This window comes from Dendrobates tinctorius, unplaced genomic scaffold (genome assembly GCF_039654945.1).
Source record: "Dendrobates tinctorius isolate UK_male_01 unplaced genomic scaffold, ASM3965494v1 ptg000011l, whole genome shotgun sequence".
Lineage (NCBI taxonomy): Eukaryota > Metazoa > Chordata > Amphibia > Anura > Dendrobatidae > Dendrobates > Dendrobates tinctorius.
Window position 1 is genome coordinate 14,290,068 of NW_027361679.1, and position 14,549 is coordinate 14,304,616.

At 39.9% G+C, this 14,549-nt stretch overlaps 1 protein-coding gene across 15 annotated transcripts in view; it reads right to left on the reverse strand.

Moving 5' to 3' along the window:
• Window positions 1-14,549, reverse strand: part of BMPR1B (bone morphogenetic protein receptor type 1B) — a 708,903-nt gene that overhangs the window by 163,571 nt on the left and 530,783 nt on the right. For 14 of the 15 annotated variants that reach the window (XM_073589916.1, XM_073589827.1, XM_073589836.1 and 11 more), the window contains one exon: window positions 13,939-14,116. In XM_073589916.1, the coding sequence (XP_073446017.1) occupies window positions 13,939-14,011 (73 nt within the window). In that variant the 5' untranslated portion in view covers window positions 14,012-14,116. Of the gene's footprint in view, window positions 1-13,938; window positions 14,117-14,193; window positions 14,322-14,549 lie in introns of those variants that run through there. The other variant, XM_073589923.1, reaches the window with a different exon arrangement.

Consider the following 14,549-nt stretch of genomic DNA (forward strand, 5'->3'; position numbering starts at 1 on the left):
ACTCACTGCTGTCTTTTACTGTCGAGCTGTATGTTCTGAACAAAGCAAATTAAATCATTTTTCCATATATACTGTATCTAAACTCAGAGCCTCCTTCCTTTAAAAATGCCTGCTCACAAATATTCAGACTGTCTAGCCCCCTTTATTCAGTGGTTTCCTTTACATGCCTGCAGCTGGGTGGCCCATTATGAGTACAGTACTGAGTAAAAGTCAATATAATTGATCTCTTGCCTGATCTGAGCATGCATTGCTATCATGCACTCTGTGGGCGGAAGCCTGGCAGTTCTTTCAATGGCTTCCATGGACAGACTGCTCAGGCCACTCCATTTAGCAGGTCCCAGGGAAACTCTGGACTTCACCCTTTAACCCTACACAGGCTTCTGGAAAAACAAAACACCCCAATGGATTATGTCCACAGAGTGGCTACTGGTTGGTGGGGCGAGCTAACAGAGAGAAGGGTCTTAAACTTGTCAGTCAAAGACAGAGACAAAATCAGATAAAAGTGAACATGAGAATGTGGATATTAGAAACAGTAATCAAACAGGCTGAATTACAGCAGTTACAGGAGAATAAGTCAGGGTGATTGTAACCTATGACTGGTAACAGTCACAGGCTGTAGGTGTTCTACACGTGTGACCACACCCAAGGCTCACAGCATTAGATAAACAATCTTAAGGTATTAACCGGCAAGCTTTTTGCCTGGATAGCACCAAGTTATAGAAATCACGAGACAGAACCTGCTCATGTTACCCCCACGTCGTTCCCAATCAAACGTGAAATAGCGCCTATATGAAGATGCAAAGGTAGTAAGGGCAGGATATGGATGTTACACAAAAGCTGTGAATTTAGATGGGCAGCTTAAGGCTATTCTACACTAGAGAAATTGCAATTACTTACAAGCCCATAATAGTCAATGTATGGCGCATCATACAGCAGCATACTGAGAGTCTCTGAGCCGTGCCTTGGACATCCTACTTCTATGTGCAGGAGGCCTTCGTCTTACTACGTTTTCTGCACAAGTCCATCCTGGTGTTAGAGTATAAAGAGTATGAAAAAAATAAACATTTTTCTTTTCAGAAATTCTCTTTTATCCTTGATCTCACCATCTGGGAAGTCACTGGAAAATTACCATGTGTGAAACATCTGAAAAACTGGATTTTTGGATTATAATAATAGCTTGAGTCAAAGCTATCCAAGTGGTGGCCTGGAGCAGGAGTGTATCCAGCAAAAGCCTTTTCATGCTTCACACCCAGCCTAAGTCACCAAAGACTTTATTGTAAGACTGTTCATGAGATTGTCTTCTTAATGCAATCAAAATGTGAAAGAAATACAAAGGAAGTAGTGTGTTTGGTGCAATATCAAGATGTAACTAGATTGGGTCAAAAAAGAAAGAAATATTTGGTAGGTAAACCTGGCAGCATTGATAAAAGGAGTTTGATAATGTTTTTTTTGTAAAATTTTATACTGTACACCAGCACAATAAAATGGTATAAAAAGGAAATTGTAAAATGTAAATTAAGGTCACTCATTGCCTTTTCAATGGATAGAAGGCATCAGATGAGTTGGAAGAGAGGAGAAATCTTTACTATTTAACTCAACTGCGAGGACCCTCTTGGAGAAGCTGATGACTGACAGTGTCAAAAGTGGCATCTGGCGCTAATAAAATGAGAATGGTAACATGACCTGACAGACGGTAGTTTGTAAGACACTTTTGTTCAACTTAGTCTCAATAGACTCAATGGACTGAATCAGATGATAGAGATAGGTGTCTGGAACATGGGCGAGGAAATCCTATGACTCAACCAGTTTATTTAAAAGTGAAACCGGTAAAAATAAAGTTTGGTTGCCGACAACCAAATAGACAAGTCACCATCCAGCAATATTGATGACTACTGAAGACTGGCCTTACCTTCTCTACAAATAAATGTCCTATGAATTAGAAGTCCATGCATTTTTGGTTCAGCAAGAGAGATCCCAAAGGTAAACGCATACATTTCCATCCTCAAAAACATCTCTAGAATTCGACCTTTTCTTACTTTTGATTGTGCAAAAACTCTTACTGTTTCTCTTATTCATTCTTGTCTCGACTATTGTAACCCTCTTCTAATCGGTCTCCCTCTTACCAAACTCCCCTCTCCAATCTGTCTTGAATGCTGCAGCCAGGATCATATTCCTCACCAATCGTTACACCGATGCCTCTACCTTGTGCCAGTCATTACACTGGCTACCCATCCACTCCAGAATTCAGTATAAACTTATTACCCTCACCCACAAAGCCCTCCATGGCTCAGCACCACCCTACATCTCCTCCCTTGTTTCAGTATACCACCCTACCTGCGCCCTCTCCGTTCTGCTGATGACCTGAGGTTAGCATCCTCAATAATCAGAACCTCCCACTCCCGTCTCCAAGACTTTACACGTGCTATGCCAATTCTTTGGAATGCACTTCCCAGGTCAATACGATTAGTCCCCAATCCCCACAATTTTAAGCGTGCCCTGAAAACGCATTTATTCAGACTGGCCTATCGCCTCAACACATTAACCTAATCTATCCCTGTGTGGCACAGCCAAAAGTTTTACCACAACCAGGTTCCCCGCATCATGTTCCCACATGCTTTATGCATCCATTAGCTCTCTGTGTCTGTACTGTTACACACTTAACATTATGGCTGGTCCATACAATCAGGGCAACTGTTACCACCCACCTTTCGTATCTACCTCTTTCCTCATAGACTGTAAGCTTGCGAGCAGGGCCCTCATTCCTGTTGGTATTTGTTATAATCTATGTGATTATTGTTATGCTGTAATGTCTATTGTCTGTACAAATCCCCTCTGAAATGTAAAGTGCTGCGGAATATGGCGGCACTATAGAAATAAAATTTATTATTATTATCATCCTATCTACCGGTAAATATATGGAGCTTAACTTCTTTTTACCAAGGCATTATTGGCATTCAATAGGTGGCATTAGTTTTTAAACTCTTCTTCTCTGAAGAGGATATTTGCCTATTAAATGACCATAGAAGCATTGCCTGGCCTAAAAGTTTCCTCACATTGACTTGGCGCTCTCCAGAACGAGAAAACCAAAATGATATCACTAATAACATCAGCTCGGCTCGCAAAAAAATAAGCACTCACCCAACTCGAGATCACGAAAAATGGAGACGTTACGGGTATCGGAAAATGGCAGAATTTCTTTTTTAACCAAGTTCGGAATTTTTTTTTTCGCCACTTAGAAAAAAAAAGACTCTACACATGTTTGGTGTCTATGAACTCGTAATGACCTGGAGAATAATAATAATGGCAGGTCAGTTTTAGCATTTAGTGAACCTAGCAAAAAAGCCAAAACAAAAAGCAAGTATGGGATTGCACTTTTTTTTTTGCAATTTCACTGCACTTGGAATTTTTTTCCCATTTTCTAGTACACGACATGGTAAAAACAATGGTGTCGTTCAAAAGTACAACTCGTCCCGCAAAAAATAAGCCAACACATGGCCATATTGATGGAAAAGTAAAAAAGTTAAGGTTCTGGGAAGAAGGGGAGCAAAAAATGAAAACGCAAAAATGAAAATACAGTTAGGTCCATATATATTTGGACAGAGAACATTTTTCTAATTTTGGTTCTAGACATTACAACAATGAATTTTAAACAAAACAATTCAGATGCAGTTGAAGTTCAGACTTTCAGCTTTCATTTGAGGGTATCCATATTAAAATTGGATGAAGGGTTTAGGAGTTTCAGCTTCTTAACATGTGCCACCCTGTTTTTAAAAGGGACCAAAAGTAATTGGACGGATTAGATAATTGTAAATAAAATGTTCATTTCTAGTACTTGGTTGAAAACCTTTTGTTGGCAATAGCTGCCTGAAGTCTTGAACTCATGGACATCACCAGACGCTGTGTTTCCTCCTTTCTGATGCTCTGCCAGGCCTTCAGTTGCTGTTTGTTTGTGGGCCTTTCTGTCTGAAGTTTATTATTTAGCAAGTGAAATGCATGCTCAATTGGGTTGAGATCAGGTGACTGACTTGGCCATTCAAGAATATTTCACTTCTTTGCTTTAATATACTCCTGGATTGCTTTGGCTTTATGTTTTGGGTCATTATCCATCTGTAGTATGAAACAACGACCAATCAGTTTGGCTGCATTTGGCTGGATCTGAGCACACAGTATGGCTCTGAATAACTCAGAATTCATTCGGCTGCTTCTGTCCTGTGTCACATCATCAATAAACACTAGTGACCCAGTGCCACTGGCAGCAATGCATGCCCAAGCCATCACACTGCCTCCGCCGTGTTTTACAGATGATGTGGTATGCTTTGAATCATGAGCTGTACCACGCCTTCACCATACTTTTCTCTTTCCATCATTCTGGTAGAGGCTGATCTTGGTTTCATCTGTCCAAAGAATGTTCTTCCAGAACTGTCCTGCCGTTTTTAGATTTTTTTTAGCAAAGTCCAGTCTAGCCTTTTGAGTCTAGATGCGTGTGAGTGGCTTGCACCGTGCAGTGAACCCTCTGTATTTACTTTCATGCAGTCTTCTCTTTATGGTAGATTTGGATATTGATACGTCTACCTCCTGGAGAGTGTTGTTCACTTCGTTGGCTGTTGTGAAGGGGTTTCTCTTCACCATGGAGACTATTCTGCGATCATCCACCACTGTTGTCTTCCGTGGGCGCCCAGGTCTTTTTGCATTGATGAGTTCACCAGTGCTTTCTTTCTCAGGATCTACCAAACTGTATATTTTGCCACTTCTAATGTTGTAGCAATTTCTCGGATGGGTTTTTTCAGCTTAAGGATGGCTTGTTTCACCTGCATGGAGAGCTCCTTTGACCGCATGTTTCCTTCACAGCAAAACCTTCCAAATGCAAGCACCACACCTCAAATCAACTCCAGTCCTTTTATCTGCTTAATTGAGAATGACATAACGAAGGGATTGCACACACCTGTCAATGAAATAGCCTTGGAGTCAATTGTCCAATTACTTTTGGTCCCTTTAAAAACAGGGTGGCACATGTTAAGGAGCGGAAACTCCTAAACCCTTCATCCAATTTTAATGTGGATACCCTCAAATGAAAGCTGAAAGTCTGAACTTCAACTGCATCTGAATTGTTTTGTTTAAAATTCGTTGTGGTAATGTCTAGAACCAAAATAAGAAAAAAATGTTGTCTCTGTCCAAGTATATATGGACCTAACTATACCTCCGGGGTCAATAACCTTGGGTCGCTCTTCTCTGTACCCTCTCTAGTTTAGCTATGTCCTTCTTATTCACCAGTGATTAAGATTAAAACACAATATTCTAAGTATGGTCGCATTAGTGACTTACATAGAGGCCAAACTATGCATACGCAGAAGCGTAATCAGGCGTGAAACGGCCTTAGCCAGTTTGACACGCTGCTGGCATTGCCCATCCCCAGCCTCTGAACACTCTTTAACGCTACTATGATTCTATGATGAAACTGAATGGGAGGAGACACAGATTAGATATTAGAAAAAACTTTTTGACAGAGTGATCAATGAGTGGAACAGGCTGCCACGAGAAGTGGTGAGTTCTCCTTCAATGGAAGTCTTCAAACAGAGGCTGGACAGACATCTGACTGGGATGATTTAGCGAATCCTGCTTTGAGCGGGGGGTTGGACCAGATGGCCCAGGAGGTCCCTTCCAACTCTACGTTTCTATGATTCTACTAAATAAAAGAGATGAATTTTTTTACATGGTGATAGCCTTCTATCATTCCTTTAAAAAGAAATTTAGGATTTGGAACAAATTGTGGAGGATTGGTTTGTAATTATCGTAAGCATTTTGTACAAAAACTTTTATTCACCAGACAATCCCTTTAAGTCAGCTTTCTGTATGGCAGCTATCCCTTATTGTGGCTCTGAAACATATCTGGTGGTATAAAAGAAGGCATCAGCTGCAAACTGTAGGAGCAAAAGGACTATAAATATAGACCATGACCTGAGAAATCAGCCATGTGTGTAACCAAATTGGACAAAGTATGTGCATCTCCTTGGTGGTGTAGGGACAGAACCACGGAGGGAGAAAAAAAAAGACAAGCTACTATACAGAATTTCTCTAGGGCGTGGAATGTCTTGCGGGCAACAAAAGTTTTATAAACATAAAAAAAATAGGTCAGCGGCCTAACTATAATTCCAGATGTTGTATACCTAATTTTGCTCTAATAGATTAGACAGAACATACGAAACGGATGAAAGATTCATGAAAATTTGATTTGAAAGGTGCATGTCCATGAAATCTAACAGCGTTTAAATGCATTAAATGGTTATTTGCAGTAAATTGTTTATTATGAATGGAAACCATTTAGAAGACCTGCAAGGTTCACACAAACCACTCCGCTGTTATTTGGCCTCTCCTGTCCAGAAAAAATACTCTATAAACCTACTCAAAATAAATCCCTATTGCAGATATCACCTATATGTTTAAATTTAGTATCATCCAATATTATGGCTTTGGCTCGCCTCCAGACTCTTATGTAAATAACATTAGCAGTAAATTGCTCATTCATGAGCCACCATATTGTCAATATTCATGTGCAATTTAAAATATTTATTCAACTGCCGGTGAAATAAAATACGGTGTTCAGTCCTTTTGCCAAACTACTTTATGATGGCAGATAGATTTTGCTTAAATACGCAAAGAACACCAGGTATATAATTTTATTTCTCCTAATAAGTCAAATATTTTCCATAGAAACTGGGTTCAGCACTAGGTGCAATTGTTTCTATAGTCTATAAAACATACAGGGTGAGAACTGGGCCATCTACAGGAATGACAGTGAAGACTTGTGGTTTTCTACTATTGGATAATACACATGTTCCACTGGAAAAAGCTAGGCAGTTTTACTGTTGGAGCATGCATGACCCAAAAATAAAGTTCTTATTGCCTATTTTTCTATATGGACAAAGAAAACACCAGTGGTGAAATTCAATTTTCCAAAGTTGAAGCTGGGAAAATGATCCAAGAATACACATGTGGGCAAATAATGTGCAGATGTATTTGCAAACGTTGGCATGGCAAATCTTACCAATGATCACAGTGGGTCACAAATTTATGATTTTGGTTTTGGCTGTTGCTCAACACAATGCCTTCTAAGTTGTAAGTGAACATTTTCTAGCTGGAGACATGCTGATATTATAAATATTATATTGGCAAAGGTCGAGAAATATGAGCCTTCTTACAAACATATGAATACAGTTCATCATTTTGACAGACAAGTGATGATATCACAGATCTTCAACACGGTTCAAGAGTAAATGTGGCAAGGAAAGCTCCTTTCACTCATGATTCGGGTGCATCATGAATGGACCATCCAACTGTATCATCACATTTACTGGATACTCACTGACAAAAGTCAGCTGTATGTGAGAATTGTATCTGAAGTGATGAAGAGTGCTGAGAGCTGGAATTGGTGTACGCTGACAACTACACATTACTGGAATATTTCTGCCAGTGTAATCACTTCCTAATAAAATCATTGTATCAGCCATTTTTCCATCATGGAGAATCATGTTTGCATCAAAGAAATATCCTTGAGGAAGATAAAATGTGCTATAATAAAACAATTTCAATGTCTAGTCAGGGGCGTAACAATTCTAGTTGGTGCTTAGAAGGACACAAATAGTCTTATATGAGAAAACCAATACAAAAGGCAAAGTCAGCAAATTTAAATGTCAAAAGATCCGCTCATCGCTAAGAGAGACCAATGATAGTCGGGGGCTCATGAATGTCATTATGAACATTAACTAATATTTAGTAAGAACTAAAATGGAGCAATTCATAACTACTGTTAAAACATACGTTTCCACTGCATTTACATTAAAGGTAATCTGTCACCCTTTTGAGGCTCTTGAGTTAATAATATGGGCATGCAGGCTGCATTCAGCTGAAATTAGTCATACTTGTATGTTTTCTGGATGATGCCTTATTCACTAAAAATGATCTTTCATAGCTTTGATCTTCCAGGCTATGGGGCGTATGCTGTCCGGAAAATAAGACTGTCTCTGGTCTTCAAAAATGACAAAAATCTTGGCACTCACATTGTGAAATATTCAGATGCAGCGTCTTCCACACGGTGCAGCCAGACCACGGACCAGGGCTTCACCAGCCCAATTCAATTCTAGAGGTTGTATACCCACTGCTATCAGCGCTGCCTTCACTCCTTATTTTAGTGACCCTGGAGGTCCCTTTTCCGAAGCCCCACGCTGTACAGCTGCCTGCTCTAGTTTTGGACGGCACAGTCCACATAAGCTTTCCAGACGCCAGCCATTTAACATTTTCACTGGCCATCCAGATTCTCTACTTTGTCCTTCTTTTGGCTACCATTGCAAAGATTTATTTATTTCAGTAAACGAGATTTTTCTGATGAAGGTCCTATGCTGGACCGAAAACGTTTAAACCTCTCTGTCTGGATGCACAAAATAAAAGTGTCTGAATATTTCACATATTGAGTGCCAAGATTTTTGTCATTTTTGATTGATGGGTTGGATACCCGACTTGAGCAGCAACAACCAAACTATTCCTGAGTGCCTTGCTCTCTTTATAGGCTTGTCTCTGGTCTTCATTATGCAAGATTTCTCCTCCCTTTCTTTTCAGTGTCCCTTTGACATCATGGGCGTGGCTGGAAATCCTGCACCTGTGCATTCTGCCAGCCTTCTCTCCTCTGAACTGTTCTGCCCTTCTATAAGCATGGTCTTCAATTTTGATGTGAACAGGCACCGAAGAGTCACTAAATCTCCCAGTCAAAGTGATCTCCAGTGCACAGTAAAGGTGAATTCCCCAAACTTCAGACCAATGCAGAGGAGCAACGGCAGGTAGAATGCGCAGGCGCTGGATTTCAGGCCACGCACATGACATCAAAGGGACACTGAAGAGAAGAGGAGGAGAAATCTTTCATATTGAAAACCAGAGTTATAGCCTGGAAAATCAAAGCTAAAAAAGATGATTTTGACTCATCAAGGCATCATCAAAAGGCATACAGGTATGATTAATTTCAGCTGTATACTGTACAATCGAATGCCCACATTAATAACTCAAAAAGCTCAAAAAAAGAGTGAAAGATTCCCTTTAAGTAGTGCTGAATGTCTGACTCTTGATGTCAAAATACAAAAACTCTATCTAAAACAGCATACAAAAATGCAGACACTAAGTGACAAAGTACTTCAGCAGAATTTTTCTGACGGAAACACCCTATCACATTGATGGATGAAAAATTTAGCAATTTTGGAATTCTCAAAACAAAGTATAAAAATAGAAAGTATCACCAAAATTTTAGGGTCCAAGCAAAGTATGTATACGCCATTACCCAAATAAGACCACTCCCTTCTTTGGAAAGTGTCCTCCATCCACTAGAAGCAGATCTGCATCTATGCCTCCCCAGAGATCAAACCCTCTTCTCTCCATTAATAACACTTTCATTTACTGCAGCATACAGATCCCCCAACACATGGCGTACAAGCAAGAGATGAACTTCTTCTACACAGATCTCCATCCTCATTATGGATGCAGGAGTGCTGCACAGCACAATACACTGAATAGAGTAGGTGACTGATGAGTCCTGTCCGGCTCTATGCAGTGCTACAAAAGGAACATGACTGATTGGAATTTGTGATTTAAATGAGCTTAAAGCGTCAGCTTAAGAGGAGAATTTACAATGTAGATGGAGATTGGAGAGATTCACAGAACAACATGAAATCGTGAAGGTCTTTTCTCTAGTGATCAATTAGCATATGAACTGGATTGTCCTTTACATAGGTTATTAATGTACTTGGAGGATTGTGGTTTGTCACAATGTTTATCAAGGAATATGACTGATTTACAGCTGTAAACTCGCACAATAAGATAATAACAATAGTAACAATAATAACCCTAGTAACAATATCGCTGGACTTCCAATAAGGTCACCAGCTGAGAAAGAGTACAGCATTGATTTCTCCAAATTCAATATAGCTAAATATTGAATGTTATCTCTTTGTACGTATAAACTATCCAGGCTATGATGGTAACATTTGCGATATTGAAATAATAAAATTTCATAAAGTGCACACACAGGTTAAAGTTTTCTAGAACAATGTTCCCCATCCAACCGCTGGACAGAGCATGCAGAAGTTTACGTTTAATTGCAGTGTAAATGCCAATGTTGGCCACACACACATTAGATGTTGTAATCTACAGACAAGTTAATGGATATGGAGGCTTCCCGATGACTGCTCCGTGACAGCAGATGATGGCAATGGAAAAGAGGATTGGAAATATTGGATTTCAACAGGTTTCATTTTTTTTGTTCTGCTGGGAGATAATCTGCTGTCGGAAAATTGATATGCTGAAACAAAACATGCAGGCAGGTTTGAGTGATGCATGCAATTGTAAGTGAAGACGACAGCTATGAGTCAAAAAGCAGCTTAACTTATTTGGCCCAAAGTGGTTGTTCCATGAAGAACAACTACAGAATGGACCTCAGACCTCCAGCAATGACTACAGTGTAGGTACTCAACCAAATATTCCTCCCCGCTGTACAACTACATGCTAGACTGATGCTTCATTAAAGCTCCTCTTAACTGTGGTAATGCATTAAGTAGGACCTGGAAGGCCCAATCTGGTGATCAATGGGGCTTACAGTAGGGACCACCTTCAATCAATCATTTGCCAACTATCCAGGCAAACCTTTAATCATCTCTAAAACTGGATCTCAATATTGAGTTCAAACCTTTGTCTTCCAGGAACATATGTGGGTCTGGCCAAGGGTTTTCTACAAATATGCATAGTATATACTGTATGTTTGGTCCACATATATATTATTGGCCAAAGTAAAATGAGTAATGGTGAGGACTGTAGATGCAGTAGTCTGTCAAGGAAACTTGGAAACAAGGCCTAGTGACTGCACTACGTACAAAAACATAGGAACTGGGGTGCAGTAATAAGGCAGCAGGTGCTCTTGTCTTATGAGTCAAAATGTGAACTATTTAGATGTAATATGGTCAATTTGTTTGCCAAAGGGGATGGAGAGAGGTACAATAATGAGTGTCTGCAGGAAATAATGAAGAATGGTGGAGATTCTTTGGAAGTTTAGGGCAGCATGTCAGGAAATTAAGAACTGAACAGAATTCATCATCTTTCCCCCATCTCACGTGGCCCCCCTACGAACCTATCAATTACAGTAAATGACTGCCCACTCTCCCCAGTCCCACAAGCTCGCTGTCTCGGAGTAATCCTTGACGCTGATCTCTCCTTCAAACCACATATCCAAGCCCTTTCCACTTCCTGCCAACTTCAACTCAAAAATATTTCACGAATCCGTTCATTCCTCACCCAAGAATCTGCAAAAACCCTAGTCCATGCCCTCATCATCTCTCGCCTTGACTACTGCAACCTCCTGCTCTGTGGCCTCCCCTCTAACACTCTCGCACCCCTCCAATCTATTCTAAACTCTGCTGCCCGACTAATCCACCTGTCCCCCCGCTATTCCCCAGCTTCTCCCCTCTGTCAATCCCTTCACTGGCTCCCCATTGCCCAGAGACTCCAGTACAAAACCCTAACCATGACATACAAAGCCATCCACAACCTGTCTCCTCCATACATCTGTGACCTCGTCTCCCGGTACTTTCCCGCACGCAACCTCCGATCCTCACAAGATCTCCTTCTCCACTCCCCTCTTATCTCCTCTTCCCACAATCGCATACAAGATTTCTCTCGCGCATCACCCCTACTCTGGAACTCTCTACCACAACATGTCAGACTCTCACCTACCATTGAAACCTTCAAAAAGAGCCTGAAGACCCACCTCTTCCGACAAGCCTACAACCTGCAGTAACCACCGATCGACCAAACCGCTGCACGACCAGCTCTACCCTCTCCTACTGTATTCTCACCCATCCCTTGTAGATTGTGAGCCCTCCGGGCAGGGTCCTCTCTCCTCCTGTACCAGTTATGACTTGTATTGTTTAAGATTATTGTACTTGCTTTTATGTATACCCCTCCTTACATGTAAAGCGCCATGGAATAAATGGCGCTATAACAATAAATAATAATAATAATAATAATAATAATAACTGTCTCCTATGTATCGAAGAACATGGAGGCCTGGAAGTAACAATATGACCCCCACAAAGTCCTGATCTCAACATCATCAAGTCTGCGTTGGATTAAATGAAGAGACAAAAGGACTTTTGCAAGCCTACATCCACAGCATATCCTGTGGTTAGCTCTCCAAGGTGTTTGGAACCTCTCTGCCAAATTCCTTCAAAAACTGAGTGCAAGTGTACTTTAAAGAATTGACAGTTGGATGTTCCTTTGAAGGAAAAGTGTGACCACAACAAATATAGGTTTGATCTAGATTTCTATTTTTTTTTTCCATTCACTTTTGATTTTGTTTATTTTTGTCAATTCATTAAAACTTCTATTTTTTTTTTAAGGATTGTTACTTTGCAGCATTTTTTCCCACATCTGATTACAACTCTTGCACAATACTGTACAGTATGTACAATCCAAAACATACGTCCCATACGACCCAACACATGCATATTATACTACAATTAGGTAGGTGTGTTTATAATACAATTAAAAAGAGTACAGTCCACCAAAACCTTACATCCAGGATATGATACATAAATCTAACCTATGATTCATTTAGTGATCTCATAGTGAAATGTAACACAAAATAATACTCCCCTGGATGAAATGTATTTTTTTTTTCCCCGGAAACAAAAGTAGTAGGATTTTATTTGAATTCTTTAATCTAAAAACAAACATGCATTCCCAGTCTTAGAAATCCCCAGCTAAAATTAATTTACAGAAAAAAAAAGTTTTGAAATATTTGTTTTACCTGGTATAAAAAGGACAATAATACACTTTTATATTAAAGGTGTACTAGCAAAAGTTAATGACATGCAGTCTAAATTCCTATCTCATTATGGGGGAAAAACATCTTACTGGGTTACAAAATAAACTGACCTACATTATAGCTTTCCTTCTTTGTCAACTGCAAACTGTTATTTCAAAAATTCCTCTGTCAATCATTTGGGCAAAATTCTAAAAAAAAAAATCTAAAAGTCTGGACCCAATTGTTGTCAGTGTACTTCTGTACGGTATATATATTATTGACGCTATGCTGTAGGCGTTAGCATAGGTCATACATAAATCAATGCTGCTAATAATCAGATATGGAATTTCACATGACCATTTCATATATCTTTCTATATACTTTAAAAATTAAACATAAAATTCTATATTATATAAATAATGATCAAACTTTATATAGTGATGAAGTTTTAATCAATACTTCTGCAGAGAAAACACCACGATTTGGTAAACTAGTTCCAATGAGCCCCTAAACTTTTTTTTTTACATTGTGTTAATGCTGCCCTTCCATAACATAGTGTGTGCTTCAAGGGGGCAATGAGAATGCTTTGCCATCTAGGAACCCTGTAGCGTCTGCCGAGACATACTAATTCATGTGAGAGAAAAAAGAAAAAGAAAAAAAAAAAAAAAAAGAAGACCTTTACTTTGGAGATAAAGAAGAAACTGACTTGAATTTCTGCCATACGAAATTGTGGCAAATGTTAACGAAAAGCTTGGATAAATCTTAGAGCGAATTGAAAGCTTATTATCCAGTTGGTAAATAGTCAATTTCTCGGTCCGTTGTGACAGTTCTTTCCCAAAACATCAGATAAAAGTGAATTGTGGTGTCACAAGGAGAATGTGTGTGCTGCCGAACGAACGACTAAACATTACTTTCCAGGAGTTGATGTAAAAAAACAAATACAAATATTCGGCTTTGCCAATTCCTCAGAACACTGTGCGGAGCATCCGAAGAGGGGTGCCCTAACAATCCAAGGCACAGGGGTTACTGCTTTTCCCCACTTCTGGTTTGTAACATTGTTGCCTACTTGTTCTGACAGCCAGATACATTGTGACGAGCCTTCTTACCTCTGGTATGTAGAGACAGGAGCATTATCAAGGAAACATGCAGCTGCCAGCTCGGATCTTCAAACCAGCCCATTCCTAGAGCAGAGGAGCTGCGGCAGGGAAGATGGAATAAAGTCCACGCTCCGGATTTCGTTCCTTTCGCTGCGTTATTCCCAAGTCTCCGCGTCTTCAGAGCGGTCTGCGGGGAAGAGGAGAATGTGAAAACCAAGCCAGCTACAGGCAAGTCCTGTCACCACATACAGCTCAACTGATCACCTTGTGGGGGGAACACAACAAAGAGGTCCCAAGCCAGACTACATGGCTAAAAACAGAAGCTGTGACTGACTGCCCTGATGAGGCTGTGGACACTTCCTAGCCTTATCTTAACAAAACCTGTTAACCTCTTCAACACTGCACACACCCCTCCCCCATCACATGCACCCTGCATATCAAGTTGAAGTTGATTTACTTCTGAGACATCTGAAAAGTAATATTTCCATGAGGAATAACATTGTACCAGTAACTACAATGAAATCTTAAAAGCCTATTTGGCTAAAAGGCAAGAGTTACATGCAATTAATTGCAAAGAAATAAAGCGAATGATTAAGACCGTTTGTTTTTATTAGGCTATG